The sequence below is a fragment of the Hordeum vulgare genome, chromosome 6H (assembly GCF_904849725.1).
Source record: "Hordeum vulgare subsp. vulgare chromosome 6H, MorexV3_pseudomolecules_assembly, whole genome shotgun sequence".
NCBI classification, from domain to species: domain Eukaryota; kingdom Viridiplantae; phylum Streptophyta; class Magnoliopsida; order Poales; family Poaceae; genus Hordeum; species Hordeum vulgare.
The window spans coordinates 326,908,239-326,927,856 of record NC_058523.1 but is presented as its reverse complement, the minus strand read 5'-3'; the positions used below and the strand labels follow the sequence as shown (position 1 = coordinate 326,927,856).

At 42.9% G+C, this 19,618-nt stretch overlaps 1 protein-coding gene across 1 annotated transcript; it reads right to left on the bottom strand.

Moving 5' to 3' along the window:
* Window positions 1–971: 971 nt before the first annotated feature.
* LOC123402449 (ribosomal RNA-processing protein 8) lies at window positions 972–11,511 on the bottom strand. The gene is made up of 9 exons (XM_045096374.1): window positions 11,190–11,511; window positions 8,305–8,366; window positions 5,087–5,138; window positions 4,491–4,605; window positions 4,293–4,387; window positions 2,494–2,600; window positions 2,263–2,377; window positions 1,457–1,501; window positions 972–1,341 (listed from the first exon to the last, which is right to left on the bottom strand). Exons 1-9 carry the CDS (start codon window positions 11,403–11,405, stop codon window positions 1,273–1,275), a joined length of 876 nt encoding a protein of 291 aa, XP_044952309.1. The 5' UTR covers window positions 11,406–11,511; the 3' UTR covers window positions 972–1,272.
* Between the last annotated feature and the right edge of the window lie 8,107 nt (window positions 11,512–19,618).

The window sequence follows — 19,618 nt, the reverse complement described above, 5'->3', positions numbered from 1 at the left end:
GGTTGCACGAAGCAGCGTGTGTGTAAATTATGCTTAAGTTAGTTGTTGGTACTTCCATCCAGTATACAAACATAGGAGTATTATATATGTGGCGGAGTCTACATTTTCCTTTTTACAGCCGAGCGCACAATCTCTCTCCCTCTCGTAAGGGGCACCTGTCAGATCTAACGCGATCCTCCATTAGCAGGGCATTAATCACTGCATGTATGACCTCGCAAAGAAAAATCACTACGTACATAATTAAGTAAATAATCCTTGGCAAGACAACGTATACAAGAACTATTTATGTATCTGTCTACTTGGATCTTGGAATTAGGGAGTCACCCGTGCAGGCGCATTACTTTATTTATTACCCTATTTTTGCGTGTGTGTGTGTGTTTTCTTATGTCTGCCACTGCCAATGGAGTAATAAACAAATAAAAGTCAAAACGGAAGTATCGTTTTCATAACAATTGACAATATCGCTCGAGCATTTGAGGGCCTGTTTGGATCGGATCGCACGGGTAGAACAAAAAACGCAACAGAACAAAAAATATAATAGAAATTTGACAGAAGTACCAGCAGGAAAAATTCTTCTCAACTGTCCCCAAACCAATATTTTGCTTACTTCTAAAGCAAGTTCAGAAGTCCACACACCTCCATCATTGGCTAGAAGCTATAAACTGGTGGTGACAGGCACATGCTCGGACACATATGAGGAAATTAGAGGCGAATTCAACCCAGGAAAAAAGGAAGCAATTTTCCACCAGAAAGTGGCAGGCAGGCAGACAAATCGGTCGCCATCGAAATCCACTAGGGGCAGCGACGGGTCACTCTAACGACGATGCTACTCAGTCAAAAAGGCAAGAGAAATTCAGTACTACTCCCTTCATTTCTAAATATAAGTCTTTTTAGAGATTTACTTAGGGGACTATGTTCCTTGCATAGATATTCTAGCAGCAAGGATGACCTCGTTGTGAACTGAGAGCAAATACCAAACATAATGAATAACACATAAATAATACACTATGTTGATCTTATCATCCACTCGTTTACAAGGCCCAGGCAAGAAGATATGAAGCAGATTCAGAACTGTATAACAATACACTTCTAAACTGCCTTGAGTTACAGCGCTTACTAGGTCATATCTGGTGTGGTCTGATTCTTTGAACATACAGTTTCCCAAAGGTAAAAGAAATAGGAGCAGAAAAGCCTGACTAGTTTAGCACAAGCGATCCATTAATTCAACCACCCTCTGGAAGAGGTCTAGAGCGACCATAGTGGAGGATGAGATCATCGCCGTTTGTATAAGCAAGGTTTCAACTGGGGCCATTCAATGTTTTCCACCACCTTGCTCTTTTCCTGCCGAGACAAGTCAAAGCGCAACATTAATTCAGTGTTAAAATATATGTTGACTATGTCAACGATGCAATTGTTAATTGTCACTCGGGCGGAGGTAGGAAATAGGGTGACCAACCTTTTTCCTGAAATAAAACAGGACGAACATTTTGTTCTTCTCATCCTGCATAAAGGAACCAATTAGCAATTGAGAAGTACCACATTAATCTTCTCTTTTCATATGATTTATTTATGCTCATGCCATTATGCCAATACAAAAACAAACTGTATGCGTACATCAATACACCGGTATGTCAAAAGGATCCAAAGTCCAACCAAAACGAGAACCCGTCATGTGGACTTTCAAACATGGAACACAAAAAAGGATGCATCAATGGGAACATTTCAAACCCACAATCCCATACTAGATCCATACTCGGCTCAAAGAACAGATTAGTTTCAGAAGCACGCCCTAAGGATACATAATTAAAGCTGTGATACCCATATCTCTTATTATCCATTATTTAGTCAATGCACTAAGCAACATTGCCACTCCAAATACTACAGCTTGTATACCCTAATATACAGAAAACTAGGATTCAGTATGAGCACGTGATAATTCAGTTTTCAAGGATATGCAAGCCTTTGGAATGATCTTTCACTCCAGTTACTTTAGCATGATAAGAAACTAGGTTGGTCTATGTTGTTTAAAGTTTTGAACACAAACAGCACATACGCGACAATTTTGTCTTGGTTTTGGAGTTGGGGGTTATAAATTAAACTACCCCTAGACTTCAAGGTTGAAATATGCACTTCTCGTTTAGACTTTAGAGTTCCAAATGATTTCAATAAAGCTAGCTGGCTACACAAAGAAGCTAGCAAGTAGCCAAGCACTGTATCATGTGAAAATCTTTCTAGGAAATCTTTGAAACAGTAAATACAAACCTTCGAAACAACGGAAAAGCCGAGCTGGCTGATGGCTTCAGAGAACTTGTCAGGATCAGCACCTCCGGTGTTTGGGTCTAGCCTACTCCTCACTTCCGCAATAAGAAGCCAACCACTGCTTAAACAAATGTGTAAAAGGACAGATCTAGTGCTTAAACAAAAGTGTAAACACTAAAAAGTAAGCGAAAGACCATTCCTTGTAAAAGTCTAGGAGCTAATCATTAAGCAAACCTTGGCTTGAGGACTCTATTAGCTTCCTGTAGATAACTCGGAAAGTTGGTTCCCATCAAAGAAAGACAAAATATCGCCACATCTACAGAGGATGGCTCCAATGGGGTCTGTGCATAAATGACTACAAATTTAGTTGAAGTAACAACTCGGGTACCAAAAAAGGCATTTCCATGTTTATATTAAACATTCGGTTCTAAACACACTGAGGCCTAGCATTTTTTTCATTTTCAAAGGGAGGACTGCATAAGATTGGAAGTCCAAAAGGAAAAAAAATGTTACAGGAATATATGTGACAAAGTCTAATCAGGGAGAAGCAACAGACCATCATAGTGAATGGTATTGCTGATGATTTAGTTTACCAACATCTCAATTTAAGTGAGTAGATGATTCCTGAAGGATGATGTCGTGAAATACTGAGGAGGAGATGAACCTATTGTTGTCAACTAATACACCTCCAGTGTAAATATTGGTTCCACTCTAAATTTAAACAATGCACTTATGTACTACCTCTGTACTCTAATATAAGACGTACATTAGTGTACAGAGGGAGTATTAAATATTGGTGATAACAGCTTCTGTTTCGAAAACAAGAATACCATACAAATATCAGGAATTTTTAGTGTTGAAAGATCCATCATGAAAAGAAAATACAGAACCCCATTCCCCCAACGGGGAAATTGCATTTGATTGTCAGTCACACATGCTGGTTACTACTTGGCCTCCGTAGCGCTCCTGGTCCCTTGGATGATCTGGAAGCATAGAAACGCGTGTGTATTCGACCATGTAACCCCATCCTTAGTCGAGCTAGACGCTGCGATCAAGGACGAGTCCAGGAATTGGGCTAAGGCAGGAGCCAAAGGCCTTAGAGTCACCCTGCCATCCTCCTGGGACGTCCATTGATTCACTTGTAACACCGATGTACTGGCCTCTTAGGAGGATGTTCTCCCCCCCCCTCCCCCCCTTTTCAATGCAATGAAACGCATTTTGCGTTTTCTCGAAAAAAAATGAAGGAGAACCATTCCACATATGTAGCATGATCTAACATTACAATTACCAGCTTGCAATTGAGAGACAGACCACAGATTGCATCACCAAGAACTGCAACGAGTGATGCATAGAAATAATTCACAAAAACTGAGAACTCCAGTTCACGAAGCACCAATACCATCTCATCAGCTTTACATAGGTACAACTCCTCTCCAAATGTACAGTCTCAGCCACGGCACACCACATTTCAAGGAAACAACTGAAGCGCACCCAGCATCTCCGCCACGAACAAACAAAAAAAGAGAAGGATACAACTACAATAACCACCACATAAGAGAAGTGAGGGGGCAAGCTAGAAGAGAAAGTCCCCCTTCTGTGGCCAATGGCTACCAAGGTCGTCGGATGGAGGGTGGGGGTATTAGCAGTAGCAGGGCCAGGGAAAGATGGCTTGTGAGGCCGGGAGATAGCGGCACGAGGATTCCACCATGTAAAATATGAAATCATACCAAATAAAATGTGCAACTGCAAGTGGATATGAAACTAATCTAGCCAAAAATGCAAAGGTCTTGCACAGGAATATTGTCATATATTGCATTAAAGTCATTCTGCCATATTCTGCAGTGGTTTCTCAAGTTTATCAATAGTCATGAAGAAGAACCCAATTTGGAATCCGAGGAACTAATTGGGAATCACTGATAACGCATTTCTGCAGCTAAAATGAAAGTTAACAAAAAAAGTGCAGATCCTAAACTACAGAAAACATAAAGCTAACAAAGTAAAACACCACAAAAATAAATGTGGCCAGTGCTTACGTGAGCCATATCACAAGCGATCACCGAAGGGTCATCTGAAACAAGATCGATGGAGAAGACCTTGTTCTTCACGTTTTTAGCAACTGCTGCATTGCCTGCGCAATGTCGATGGTAATATCATGCTTGTGCAGGGAAATAATGAGAGGTAAGTTGCAAGAGAGTGCCAAATTAACGAAAATAACTTCTTAGCATTCTTACCACATCCAAAATCAGCAACGGTCCATGATTTGTTATGACTCTTCAACCACTTGATTATCACATTAACTGGCTGCTCTGGCCAATGTGACATCTGCTCTTGATATCCTGCATGATACTAAAAGAGAACAGAGTGAAATTTCAACCGCGTAGCAGGTGAATATGGAGTTGCTTTCTCAGGATCAATTATCCTGACTTCACATATGCAAGAAGCTTTCTGCATATCGATCACTAAACGACATTTATTTCAGATAGAATGTGCAAACAAGAAACTAAAAAGAAAGAATAGCAAACCATGTAGAAGCTCATACAGATGGAAGCACAAGACCCCACAAAAAGAAAAGGCTGAATCACAGAGAAATCGAACAATGAGCACTAAATTTATGGTTTCAGGATGCCACATATGCAAAAACTCACCCTGCCCAGATACTCCGATGCTTTATCACTAGACCAGACATACTTATATTGATTAGAGCTGACCTACTTATCTTGATACTGAATCCATGTCAATGCTATAAACTAATGTGCTAGAAAGACAAATAGTATATGCTAGCAGATAAAAGTATTAATATGGTAGAAGAAATAAATACATAACATACCACGTCAAAAAGCTCAGGATCCTTTTTAAAGTAGTCAAATGCATCCTGGCCACTGGAAAGGATAAGAACAAATGAGAAGTGTAAATCATGCAAAAGTTGATGTTCTGGTTTCTATGGAGGTTCCAGTATTTCCACCTCCTAGGTTATAATGAGATGACAATCATTCAGGCTACCAGTTGATATGAGGGATAATTGGCAGTACAGGTCAGACAAGGCATGCAGAATATCGCGGGTGTTAAGGTTAACAATATTTGTATACATTTTGTATCACCTTTCATGATCAATATTTAGCAAACATCTGTAGTATATCAGATCTAGTTAATCACAACTCACAATGCCATATCTGTACTCCTATTAAAAAAACAAGTTGGTGATGATGGTGTGCCTGCCATCCATCATTTTCGACCATCAGACCTGCATTTGACGCATGGGAGACAGCCCCACTTCACATTTACGAATAGGCCCTTATTCTCTACGTCCTGCTCCATATATCCCCACCTCATCCAACAAGAGGTATTCGATCCTTCTAGAAAAGGGGAGCAAACAATGGAACCGAACTGGGCAGGTGGCCACTGCCGCTCACATGCCGCCGGCGCCACCCGCTCCAAACGCCTCTCCTGACTCCTCTCTACCGTACCAGCCCCACCACTCACTACCTCCTCCACCTCCACCTCCTCCCTGTTGTCTCCTCTGCCCCTACCCCATCTCGCTCGATGTGACGTTGTGAAGTACGCCACCGGCGCCATCCACCCCCCAAGTCCGTGATGCCTCTTTTGCCTCCTTTGATGCAGCAACCCCTCCGCCCACCACCTCCCCTCCCCCCCCCCCCCTACTCCATCTCACCGAATTGGCAAGTACGCCCTCAGCATCGTCCGCCCCCAATTCCACGACATTTGTTCCATCAATTATTTTTCATAAATACCCATGCATATGGTAAACTTCCAACGCTCTGGACTCGACCCAATACCAATGCGCCGTACCAAACATCAGGTTGTTTAGTTTGTTAGCGTTTGCCATTGGAAGCTGAGGTGGTCATTTAAGTTCTTATTATAGTAGTCATGACCTCACACAAGATCAGCATCTACTCCCTCCGTCCCAAAATAAGTGACTCGGCATGAGTGAGGTGTCGCAATATCATTAGAGATTTTATAGTATGAGATGGTAGGTTGCAAAGTGTTTTATTGCTCCTTCAGAGCATTTATCTATGTATCCATTGGTGTCAGGTTATGTAATAAAGAGTTGGGATGATACTTTGTTTCGCTTTTTCGTTATTATATTATAGATGTTGATCTTGTGAGAGGTCATGACTACCATGATAAGAACATTCATCTCACCAACATTTGTTACATCAATTTTTTTTGGTAGTTCTCTTTGTTATTCCCTCTGTTCAAAAAAAAAAACGGATGACGTCTACAGAAGGTCTCTTTTTCATCAACGATCCTCCTTCTTTTGGTAGCTCCACATCCAATTTCTCAGGCCACACCCCAAATATTTTTTTCCATGTTGTGTGTTATCAGCATCTTTTTTGGGGCAGAAACCTGGTCGATGTAACAGTTACAAGAGGTCCAGTACTAATTTTTGTGTATGTACATGTGCACTCGCCCCTTCTATATACGCATGATTTCAAAGCATCTTTTACTGTACATTTTGTTTCTTTACTCGGTACAAAATGTATGGCAAGCGTTGTTCGTTGCTTTTTGCTTTGTTTAAATATATTACACACCCTCTACAGACTCGGTTTTTTCCTTTGTCTGAATATAACACAGACAGTTATGTATGCAATAATCATTGTCTGATGTCCTTCTAAGTGAGCGGGTATATGAAGCAACACAAAAAACAGAGCCCTATCTGATAAAGGAAGAATTGTGTCTATGATCTTTGCATACCAGTATATATGTTCATATGCTTCAGAGCATGTAACATGCTCTTTGATTATTTTGTTATTAAACAGTGCTTGCTGGAGATGACAAATCAAGCGCGCTAATAAGGCAAAGCAAAGGCCAAAAATTTGTCTAATTTCCTGTGCTCAGGTACGAGCTGGTTTGTAGCAAAGGAAGATACTCTGCCTTTTTACAGTGGTAGTTTTAATAGTGAGGGAGGTACTCTGTTTTTTTAGATGGAAGATACTCTGCTTTGTGGCAAGGGGGCATACTGTGTTACTTCTGCCCCATGTTTATACATCTATGCTTAATAACAAGATTACGCTCTTTGTTAAGTAACTTAGTGATGGCGCATTTCTCGTCTTGAGGCCCTTATGCTTCATGAGACGATTGATTGTAAGTAAGCATAAAAACAATTCATGTACAATCTTTAATTGGTAATGCAGTGAACTACAAAAGACTTGATTGTGTGCCACTCTATTTTGTGCATCAGATCTGGCAAGGCTCTTCTTGTTTGTTTTTTTGTTTTGGTTCCTTTTCTTTGTTTGTTCAGCAAAGGACATATTGATTCAAGTTAATGTTTGGAGAAGCTGAGACTAGGACCTTGAAAAAAGTAGAAAAGTAAAGAAATGGTGGCAAATAACAAAAGATATTTGAATGATGTTGGTTTTGAAAATTGTCATGATTATGCATCCTCGCTGTTGTAATGCCACAGTCAAAGTTCATTTATTCGTGCTTTTCTATCTTTCATATATGGCCCAATATACACATGTTTGCAATTGTTCATATTTCTTCTGGAAATGCATAAGTCTTTTCATCTCAATTTTATCACATGAGCATTCTTGTTACACTGAAATTGTCAAAACTGAAATGTTTCCGCCAACAAACCGAAGTGTCATTTTCAAATCCATTTGATTTGTGCTTCGTCTCACCATGAATGATGCCGCCTCCTATTTTTTTCTCCGTGGCAACGCACGGGCATTCGACTAGTGTTTCAAACAATAACTGAAGTATTATCGCGTTCTTATGATTAATTATTGGCCAAAACTATCCTGTGCAGCACTGTTTTTAAGGCGTCCTGCCTTAAACGCTTAGGCGACGCTTAGGCGATAAGGCACCCTGGCAGCGCCTTACAAATATGCCCGCCTTAGGCGCTTAGGCGTCCGCCTTAGGTGCTTAGGCGTCGCCTAGGCGCTAAGGCGGGTGGTGCTCGGCTTAGGTCGCCTTACCGCCTTATAAACAATGCTGTGCAGTAAGACAATGTAAAGAACCCTGATCTACCAAGTACCAACACATCAACTTATACAAAAAGAAGTGTTCTGTGGAATGAATGTGAACCTGCAAGTGTACAGTTTCTCGTTTAACATTCTGAAATGACCTCCAGATAACCTTGCACGCATCTACAAATAGAGTCAATGGACAAACAAAAACATCAAATTAACTCATGAAAAAAGGTCGGAGATATAAAAAGAAGGTATGACCAACACAATCGTATACAGATACCAAATTTCTTTTTTTTTTTCCCTTGAGAAAAAGGGCTGCCATCAATTTATATCAGTAATATAGATGTTTGATACAGCAAAATAAAACCAGCATTCATGGTTACCGGAGCTTAATCCAGTTCATTGCGAGTTTAGGAGGCTGAAGAAACACTTAGACATGACTAAATGACTAAGAAAGGAAACAAACATCTACCAACAGTCCAATATACAGTTAACTTTTGAGCTAAACACCCGCACCCAAGTGACATTGTCCCACACTCTAGGCCCTTGGTAGATCAGTGCAATCTAGTCCTTAGGACCTTCACGATTTCTTCACCAGCTTCGTTATCCTTGGGAGTTGCTGCAGCAACGGCCTCCCATCCTCACGTCACCTGGTACACCTCACTTGCTACTGCTAATCATGTTTAACAACTCCAGCTATCCAAACCTCACATAAATTGTGGGCATTGTTTACAAAGCATCCCGCTTCAGACGCTTAAGCGTCGCTTAAGCAACAAGGCGCCCTGGCAGCGCCTTAGATATTTGTCTGCTTTAGGCGCTTAAGCGCCCGCTTTAGGCACTTAGGCGTTGCCTAAGCGTTAGAGCGGGTGGTGCTCGCTTTAGGTCGCTTTACCGCTTTATAAACAATGATTGTGGGATTTGTTAGAAAAAAGATCTAAGAGCAAATGTGCATTGTGTGTGATAAAGATGTGTATTAAATTCAGCCACGCATCAAAGCATGTGAGTATCTCTAGCTTAGGTGTTGACATTATCAACATTAGATCATACACCTACTCGTCCTACCGGAAATCCAGAGCAATGATCACGTCACCAAATATGACCTCTGGTTTAAGTACATGAACATTTCGTGCTAGAGATAGAGAACATGCTAAAATATGTGTAATGCACCATTTGTGCACGGTGCGAAAGAAATACTGTACTCAGTTTGTAATACAAGTCTACTTATACTAGTGAGTGGTACATGCTACGCATGTGACGGTATTAGTTAGTACTATAGTGTGTTCCGAGAGTAGTTATTATACTGCAATATAACTACTCATCCTACATAAAAAAAAAATCCATCCCCATATAAGTTAATCTAACACTTCATCTGAAATTTACGCACTTGTTTTTTTGCCATACACTGCATGTACATATCAGTTTTAAATCGGTTACACATGCATACATATTTAGTTGGAAACTACTCCCTCCGTTCCTAAATATAAGTATTTTTAGAAGTTACACTAAAAGACTACATACGGATGTATATAGACATACTTCAAAGTATAGATTCACTCATTTTACTCCGTATGTAGTCTCCTAGTGAAATATCTGAAAAGACTTATATTTAGGAACGGATGGAGTACATAATTACTATTACACGGGTACGTGCACAGGACGTCCAAAGTTTCCATGCTTATAATTAGTACTTGCACTACAGCCAGTTTAAACAAACTCAACCTGAACTTCAACTCAATTCAAAAAATAAATTAATCTCAAAGCTGCAAGCATTATTAGTTTAACTTCTTGTGTAGCCTTATCTTTCAATACATACAGTTCTAAGCAACTCTCTCGAAACTTCACCTCTTAGGTATCTCAATGGCGCTTGATTGGTGCACATGCTGCATGCAGAACACACACTGCCACGCTCATGGCTCAGCTGCCAGTGCGTGTGCCATGGACGGAGCGGCTTCCCAGGCCAGGTACGTGCACAGATGGATGACAGCCACAAGCAACTAACTTTTATAGTCTGTAGAATGTACTGTAGCTGTGAATCCCGGCATTTTCAACCATCCGATGGACTTAATCAACAGTTCACATTGCTTCTTGATCTTGTGATTGAAAAGTTTAAAACTGATACACTATATAGTAGTATTAGATATAGTTTTTGCATATGCAATTAATTTTATGTAGACTTTTATTCTACTTTTCTAAAAAAGCGCACTAGATATAGACAATGCTGTCAGTCGTCTACATCTTTCGACAGTGACCAAGCATGTCAATGGGGAGGCGGAAGTCGTGCACAAGGAGCGGGCAAACATGTTGGTCTCCTCATGCGGGTTTGTAAAAGATTCTAGAGATGCAACATGGCATGATCCAACCGAACTGAGAAGTAGATCCAACGGCCAAGGATGATGGGATTCACCACTCTTCATCATTGGATAAGAGTAAATCAACGGCTAATATTTGAAGTTATTAGCACACTATATATCAAGGATTCGTAGAAGATTCTAGAGATGCAACATGGCACGATCCAACCAAATTGAGAAATAAATCCAGCGGCCAAGGGCAATGGGATTTTCCACTTCTCCACTGGATAAAAGTAAATCAGCGGAGAATATTTGAAGTTGTCGGTATACTACATAGTGGTATAGATATTACTCCCTCCATAAAGAAATATAAGGTCGTTTAGATCACTAAAGAGTAGTTTTTTGCAAAGTGGCACATATGATCATAATTCCCGCAAAAAAAATTTATCACAATCGTGTACAGTTGTTTTAATGAAATGAATAATCGTGCATTCTAGTATGTTATACTAGTATTTTGTTCTTCAGGGATTATAATGATATGAATAAGTACTCAAAAGTCAAATATCACAAGCGGTGTGTACCTACAGACGTAGCAAATCATCTTTATCATCCCACGAACACACCACTTTGCAAAAGGAAACGAACACCAAGCTACCAACACTCCTCATTCTAGTATTCTACACATGCAGCTCTAGGACTAGGAAGGAATTACCTTTTCGAGTAGGCTCGTAGGCTTGCGCCCCTTGGATATTGCGGCGGCCTCGCCGGCCTTGCGACGCCGCTTCTCCAGGGGGGAGGCCCCATCCGCTGGAGGGTCAGGCAGAGGTGCCTGTTGTGAGTAAGAAGAAGAATCCTTCTGGCGTTTCCCGACTCCTCCTCTACGCCGCCTCTTGCGGCCGCCGGCGGTCGATTCTTGCTGAGATTTCATCTAGGAGGGGAGGCCGGCGGCCGGAGTCGCAGCGGCGGCGTGACCTTTTCGGGGTTTGGGGGGAATTCGTGCGGCTGTCTTGTTGCGACCCAGTTGCACGGAAGCGGGCCAGCGATATGTCTGTCGTCGGCCTCTTTACACAGGTGAGAGTAGATAGCACGGCCCAAAGTGCATGATATCGGCCCATGTCCTTGTACGGAGGCATTAAAAAAACTTACCCACGCAGCTAGAGCAACTAGGTTAGCAAGCACTTCTTCGGAAGCCTTTTAGCGAATACTCCCGGGCCGTCACTTGGCGCGTTCTTAGCCGCCGTCACATGTCGTGCTCCGAACGTTTCCTTTGTATTTTGCATTTTTTAGTTTTTCGCACGTGTTTTCGGCCTTTAAGAGTGGGTTTTTTCGGATTTTTTTTGGTGTTTCGGTTTTTCACCGGTCTTTCGTAACTTTTGGACGAAACGTTTCTTTTTTGCGAGAGGCACGGTTTTGCTTCAGCGAGAGGCATGGTTTTGCCTTCGCGAGAGGCATGGTTGTGCCTCTCGAAAAGGAAAAAAATGTGTTTTTGTTTTTTTACGAGAGGCACGGTTTTGCTTTTGCGAAACGCACGGTTTTGCTTTTGCGAAACGCACGGTTTTTGTCTTCGCGAGAGGCACGCCCGTGCCTCTCGGAAGGGGAAAACGGATTTTTTATTTTTTTACGAGAGGCAAGGTTTTGCTTCCATGAAAGGCACGAATTTGCCTTCGCGAGAGGCACGTCCGTGCCTATCCCGAAAGGAAAAAACGCGTTTTCTGTTTGTTTTTTTTTGTGAGAGGCACGATTTTGCTTCGCGAAAGGCACGCTCGTGCCTCTCCTGAAAGGGAAAAAACACGTTTTCTGCTCTCTTTTTTTCGTAAGAGGCACGGTTTTGCTTCCGCGAGAGGCACGTCTTGCCTTCACGAGAGGCACGATCAGTGCCTCTCACAAAGGGGAAAACGCGTTTTTTGGTTTTTTTTTCTATCGCGTGAGGCATGGTTGTTTCTTTCGGGTTTTTCGTTAAAAAAAGTTTGTTAAAATCTATCAACATGGGATCTAGTTTTGAAGATCTCGACGCGAGGAAGCCAACGGTGAAAAAAAATCGAGATTTGGACGCACGGTTTATAAGATAAAACGTTTCGGAAATACGGATCTACAAAAAAACGGAAAACTCTAAGGTTGCGTGTAACACCCCGAGACCGACGCCCTAGAAGATTCCCCTTTTATTCCGTTGTCGCCGTGTTGCTAGATTGTCTGTCGCGTTCATCATTGCATCATGCGCGTCATCTGCATTGCATCGGCACTTCGTTGCCGCCAGTTTTCAAAACTTGCATCCGTTATTAGTTGTCAGTTCTCTCATGTTCGTCGTTGGCCGTTTTGAGCCCGACCACACACCTACGCGTCCGCGACATCGATAAAATCTTGTTTTTAAAAGTGCTTATACAATATTCTCGGATTGGGTTGAAACTTGGTGTGCGGTCTTATTTTTATGTAGACACACCGCCTGCCAAATTTCATCGCAATCACAGTCCGTTTGATACCCGAACGTTCAACTGTAGCGGGACCATCATCGGTTTATCATCGGACGCTTTTCCAGTGTTTTTAAATTCTCGTTGCCGGGCCGCAAAACCCCTCTCTTCTCTCAGCCCATCAGAGTTACACGGCCCACCTAGCCCATTAACACCATCCCCACATTCGGAACCGTCCGATCGAGATCGTATGGCTCGAAAACGGGCTAGTTCCCCTAACCCTAACCCCCTTTCCCTATTTAACTCCCTCCCCATGCCAATTTGGGAAAACCCTAGCTCCACCTCGGAATCTGTGCCTCCCAACCGCAGCTTCCCACCTCCCAGCGTCGCCAGGGCCTGCGAAGCCCGTCTTCGGCCCGTCCCAGGCCCGAACCGAGCCAAGGCATCAGCCTCGCGCCGGCTCCCCCGAGCCGGATCTCAACCACCGTGCCATGCTCCGCCTCCGGTGGGCTCGCCGGAGCCCCACCGCTGGCTACCACCAGCTCCTCCGGTCGCCAACCCCGCGCCGCCATCCGGATCCCGTCGTCGCTCTGCGAGCCACTCGCAACAGCCCAAGCCTGGGCCTCCCACAGCTCCAAGCGCCAGCCGCTGTCAGCTTTCAATCTGCCACCGTCTGCCGCCCTAAGGTCACCAACCGCCCGTTCCAGACATCCGTCGGCCCCCTCGCCTCGCCGTCGGGTTCCTCGTGCGCTGCCGCCTCCCTCGCTGCTGGAGCCTCGTGCTCGAGGAGCACGATCGAGCACGTGCTCGCCCGATCTGCTTCGGGAGCGAGGCCTAGCCTCCAGCCATAGCTGGGTCGCGTGCCCCTTAGGCCCAGCTTCGGCCTCCTCAGTCGGCCAGCCCGAGGTTAGCCCCGTGCAGTATTGTATATTCCACCATAGGCATCTCTTAGTAATTTTGCGCCCATGCCCCTGTTCGGCCCATTAGCAGATTCAGCCCGAGTAGGAAAAAAAATTAACGCGTGCGATTTTTCCAATTACGAGGGATTTCAGAAAAATGCATTATTTTCAAACGCTCGTAGTTTTAAAACCATGCGTCGGATCACGACAAATTATATATGTAAAGTGTTTATAATTTCGCGTAGATTAAGATTTTACAACTCTCATGCATAATTAAAATTGTTTAATGTGTTGTTTACATTAGTTTCCGTGACAACGTGTTAAAAACGATTTAATAGGTAGCTATTTAACCGTAGCTCCATTGGAGATGAGCCATATGTGTAAATGGACTAGAACGACGAGTAGAATCAAGTGAACCACTTTGTTTTGCCGTTTAACAAACATAAAATGTAATTAGGAAAAATCTGGACAGATTTAAAATTTAACGTGTGGGGTCGTTTCGGAGATGTTATATGTCCTTTCCAACCTCATTTAAAAGGCCTAGATAGGTAGTTTATTCGTGCTTTACCCCTTGCCATATTTAAAAATATTTAATATTGTCGTGTACATAAACGGGAGTGAACTAAATAATTGAATGTGGAGTTCCGTCAATATGCAACTCGTTGCATATTGAGCTTCACTTAATGTGTAGCGTTTGACTGAGTGAATTGCCATGCCCTGCCTTGCATATTTGAAACTGATCATGCATCATATGTGAATTGCATCATATCATGCATGTGTTGTGGTGAATATCGTGTGTTGATTCTTCTTTCCGGTTTGCTTCGTCTCGATAGAGATCCGCAAGCGTGTCATAATGTGAGGATCCGTTCGACTACGTCGGTTCGTCTGCTTCACGTAGTCGTCTTCTTCCAAGCGGGTTTACATGCGAGATGATCATTTCCCTAGATACCATTACTATCATTGCCATGCTAGTTGTCTCGTTTCTTTCGCTATGTCTCGCTGCCTACTGCCTGTTTAATATGCCTCCCAACATTGCCATAAAACCTTCAACCTTTCTACAACCTAGTAAACAACTGATTGGCTATGCTACCGCTTGCTTAACCATTTGATAGCGTTGCTAGTTGCAGGTGCAGTGCTTCCATGCGATAACATGTGTTTCTTGTTATATCACCATATTAATGCTATTAAATTAATGCAGCTATGTACTTGGTAAAAGGTGGATGGCTCGACCTTTCTAGCATGGTGTTTTGTTCCACCTTTGCCACCTTAGTTTGGGCTACCGGTGTAATATTCCATAACTGAGTGCTCCTAACACGACCGTGGTTGTTATGGGGACCCTCTTGGTAATTCGTCTTAGTTAAAGCTTGTCTCGCAAGGCCCAACTTTGGTACTACATTTGCATAATAACTAATAAATAGCATAGGGACCCTCCGGCACCCGCGGATAATTAATCAACCCTCGGGCCAATGCTCCTCATGAGTGTTGGTCCAACCTAGAGCAGCTTATTAACGATCCCTGGAGCAACTCGGTGCTTTAGCGTGGTAACCATCACTCATCCGTCGTGTCCTGAGAACGAGATACGCGCCTCCTATCGGGATCGTCGACACGTCAGGTGGCCTTGCTGTACTTGTTTTACCTTTTACGAAATATTTGTGCATCGGGATTCCGGTGATGCTTTGGGTCTTCTCAGAGTTGAGGTTTTCCACTAAGGAAACCGAGGAGATCATGAGTTTCGCGATCGATGCTTTCTATGCGGCTTGTGGTTATTTGTGATGCGATAAGATGCATTTCTATCCCTGTCGAGGCCCTCGCGCCAAAGTAAGGATAGGACCGCATCTTGGGCGTTACAAGTTGGTATGAGAGCAGTACCGACCTAGGAGCCCCCTTGATTGATCGAACATGGCCGAGTCGTGTCTAATGAAAAACTACTTTGAGTCTAGTTATATATCGGAGAGTAGGTTTATTTTTCTCCTCGTCTATGCTCTGGTGAGGTTCACGACTTAGGAAATTTAATTCTACTCCTCTTCTCACTCAAATGTTTTTAGGATCAAGCGGATATTTTTGGAATCTATATGATGTCGATGTGACGGAGTTCTAACTTGGTGCCTCTTGTCTCACTTGATTTTTTCCGGGGTGTTGAGCTCCAGGGGATTCTTGAGCACATCGTTATCATTCATATTTCTTAGTATCTCAGGACGAAGGATGTTAGAAATTGCTTCAATACTAGTAGTGGCAAGAGGAGTCTGGCTTCCCCGATACTGGTGCAGATAGGTCCGGATGTAACACCATACTTAGTATCGTTGTGATTACGAGGGTCTGAGATAGATGAGATTCCGAGATTCTGGTTATGTGTTGACGGATGTGATACACTGTACGGGTTAGATGCTAGGAGTTGAGTGATGATTTCTCCTTGTATCTGTGGACCTGATTGCATGACCAGAAAACTCGGGAGTTCTTAGGTGGGAATTCAAGTAGTTACGTATATGACAATCTTCCAACAGATGCATGATGTGAGGTTGGGGTTCGACATCTAGTGGATTAGTTTGTTCACGGTCGTTTGATACGTCTCAAACGTATCTATAATTTTTGATGGTTTCATGTTGTTATCTTGTCATCTTTGGATGTTTTATGTACCTTTTATATCTTTTTTGGGACTAACTTATTAATTTAGTGCCAAGTGCCAGTTCCTGTTTTTTCTGTGTTTTTGGCTCTTTTCATATCTGATTTTGGAACGGAGTCCAAATGGAATAAAATCCCCGAAATGATTTTTTCCCGAACGGAAGAAGATCAGGGGGCCTGTGGGCCAAGCCAGGCGGGCTCCAGGGAGCCCACAAGCTCCCACTCCGCCACCAGGGGAGGCGGCGGTGTCAGGGCTTGTGGCCTCCCTGGCCACCCCTGACCTAGATCTTTGGCCTATATATTTCCTAAAATACAGCAAAAAATCAGGGGAGCCTCGAAAAAACTTTTCCGCCGCCGCAAGCTTCCGTTTCCACGAGATCTCATCTGGAGACCCTTCCCGGCGCCCTGCCGGAGGGGACTTTGGAGTTGGAGGGCTTCTTCATCATCATCATCGCCCCTCCAATGACTCGCGAGTAGTTCACTTCAGACCTACGGGTCCGTAGTTAGTAGCTAGATGGCTTCTTCTCTCTCTTGGATCTTCAATACAAAGTTCTCCATCATCTTCATGGAGATCTATCCGATGTAACCTTCTTTGGCGGTGTGTTTGTCGAGATCCGATGAATTGTGGATTTGTGATCAGATTATCTATGATATATATTTGAGTCTTTGCTGATTTCTTATATGCATGATTTGATATCCTTGTAAGTCTCTCTGAGTCTTGGGTTTTGTTTGGTCAACTAGATCTATGATTCTTGCAATGGGAGAAGTGCTTGGTTTTGGGTTCTACCATGTGGTGACCTTTCCCAGTGACAGTAGGGGCAGCAAGGCACACATTAAGTAGTTGCCATCAAGGGTAACAAGATGGGCTCTGTCGTTGATATGAGATTGTCCATCTACATCATGTCATCTTGCTTAAGGCGTTACTCTGTTCTTTTGGACTTAATACACTAGATGCATGCTGGATAGCGGTCGACGTGTGGAGTAATAGTAGTAGATGCAGAAAGTATCGGTCTACTTGTTTTGGATGTGATGCATATAGATATAATCATTGACATAGATATCGTCACGACTTTGCGCGGTTCTATCAATTGCTCGACAGTAATTTGTTCACCCACCGTCTACTTGCTTTCATGAGAGAAGCCACTAGTAAACACTACGGCCCCCGGGTCTATTCACATCCATCGTTTACAACTCAGCTTTTACTTTGCTTTGTTACTTTGTTGCTTTCAGTTCTCACTTGGCGAACAATCTATAAGGGATTGACAACCCCTTCATAGCGTTGGGAGCAAGCTTTTGTGTTTGTGCAGGATCTTGTGATACTCCTCCATTGGATTGATACCTTGGTTCTCAAACTGAGGTAAATAGTTACCACCGCTGTGCTACATCACCCTTTCCGCTTCGAGGGAACACCAACGCAAGGCTCCATAGCCGTAGCAGAAGGATTCCTGGTGCCATCGACATGACTATTCCTGTCGCCGTAGCCGGGGAAGCACAGCTGACATCAGAAGTATTTCTGGCGCCGTTGTCGGGGAGGAGAGATCAAGATCTATCCAAGTAGGTCTCACAAACTCATCTCTTGCATTTACTTTTGTTTCCAGTTGCCTCTCGTTTTCCTCTCCCCCACTTCACATTTGCCGCTTTCATTTGCCTTTCTCTTTTGCCGTTTTCTTTTGCCCGTTTCACTCTCTCTTCCTGCTCGTTTGTGTGTGAGATAGTCCATCAATGGCTAGACCCACCACTCCAAACGACACCCGTGAAAATGGAGTTCTCAATTTCAGGCAAAATGAGGAATAAAATTTGAAGTGGTACAGGATTTGCAATGCTCAAAGTAGATCTACTCGTAAGCAATCCACTACCGTCCTCCTTCGCAGTTTCTATGTTGGAATTTCTCCTTGGAATAGGTATATCCTTGATACCATTGTAGGCGGGAACTTCTTGGGGAGCCATACTTTTGACTCCTATAGAGCTATCATGAATTTGGCAGGCTCACCCCCGCTCATGGTTAATGGAACTATCTTGACCTTGGAACACGTGATGCAAAGGCTTGACGCTATTAAAAACAAAATTGCCACAGTTGAACTTATTGAGGGTTTGGATAGAAAGATCCACAATCAAATTACTCAGTACGGATCCAAAGTGGGACACTTTTTGAAAAAATTAAGGGAGAAGGACCTTATAGTTAATGATTCTTCTAGAATTGGCAAATTAGAAGATGTCATAACCAACTTGGGTTCCGCTTTTGCCGCTGTGCAAAATACTCCAAATCTCACTCTCAGAAAGACCGTCAAGCCTGTTTTTGTTCCTAAAGCTAGTGGTGAGCCATCCAATAAAGATGAAGATCTTAAGATGATAAATGATCAGGCTACTTATGGTTTGAGCACCAGAGATGACTATACGTGATTCCATCACTTTTTGCCTAGCTAAGGGTGTTAAACAAAAGCGCTTGTTGGGAGGCAACCCAACGAATCTATCCTTTTTCTTTCTGTTTTGTGTTTTCCACACTTTCATAATTCTGTTATGATTGTGTTTCTTGTGTTTCTTTTTGCATTTGTGCCAAGCAAAACCGTTATGATTAGTCTTGGGGATGATCGTTTGGTCATGCTGGAAAAGACAGAAACTTTCTGCTCACGAAAATAATTTTCATTTTTTTATGTAAGAGCTTTTGGGTTTATTCTTTTTTGCTGCTGATTGCTACGCAAATTCTTCAGACTGTCGTAATTTTTCAGAATTTTTGAAGTACCAGCGGTATATGAAATATACAGATTGCTACAGACTCGTCTGCTGTTAACAGATTCTGTTTTTGTTGTGTTGGTTGCTTATTTTGATGAAACTATGGATAGTATCGGGGGGTATTAGCCATGGAAGATTGAAAATACATTAACCCAACATCAGCATAAGTAGAATTTAAGTTTGCTCCAGTACCTAAGGAAGTGGTGGTTTGCTTTCTCATACTAATGTTATCACGAGTTTCTGTTTAAGTTTCGTGTTGTGAAGTTTCAAGTTTTGGGTGAAGTTCTTATGGACAAAAAGATAAAGAGTGGCAAGAGCTCAAGCTTGGGGATTCCCAAGGCACCCCAAGAGATTCAAGGATGCCGTAAAAGCCTAAGCTTGGGGATGCCCTGGGAAGGCATCCCCTCTCTCGTCTTCAATCCATCGGTAACGTTACTTGGGGCTATATTTTTATTTACCACATGTTATGTGTTTTTGCTTGGAGTGTC

Coding starts and splice junctions, on each gene's coding strand:
- LOC123402449 (XM_045096374.1), bottom strand. CDS start 11,405: ATGAAATCTCAGCAAGAATCGACCGCCGGCGGCCGCAAGAGGCGGCGT. Junction 4,606..5,086: donor ATCCTGAGCTTTTTGACGTG/GTATGTTATGTA, acceptor GTTCTCTTTTAG/TATCATGCAGGATATCAAGA. Junction 4,388..4,490: donor CGTTGCTGATTTTGGATGTG/GTAAGAATGCTA, acceptor GACATTGCGCAG/GCAATGCAGCAGTTGCTAAA.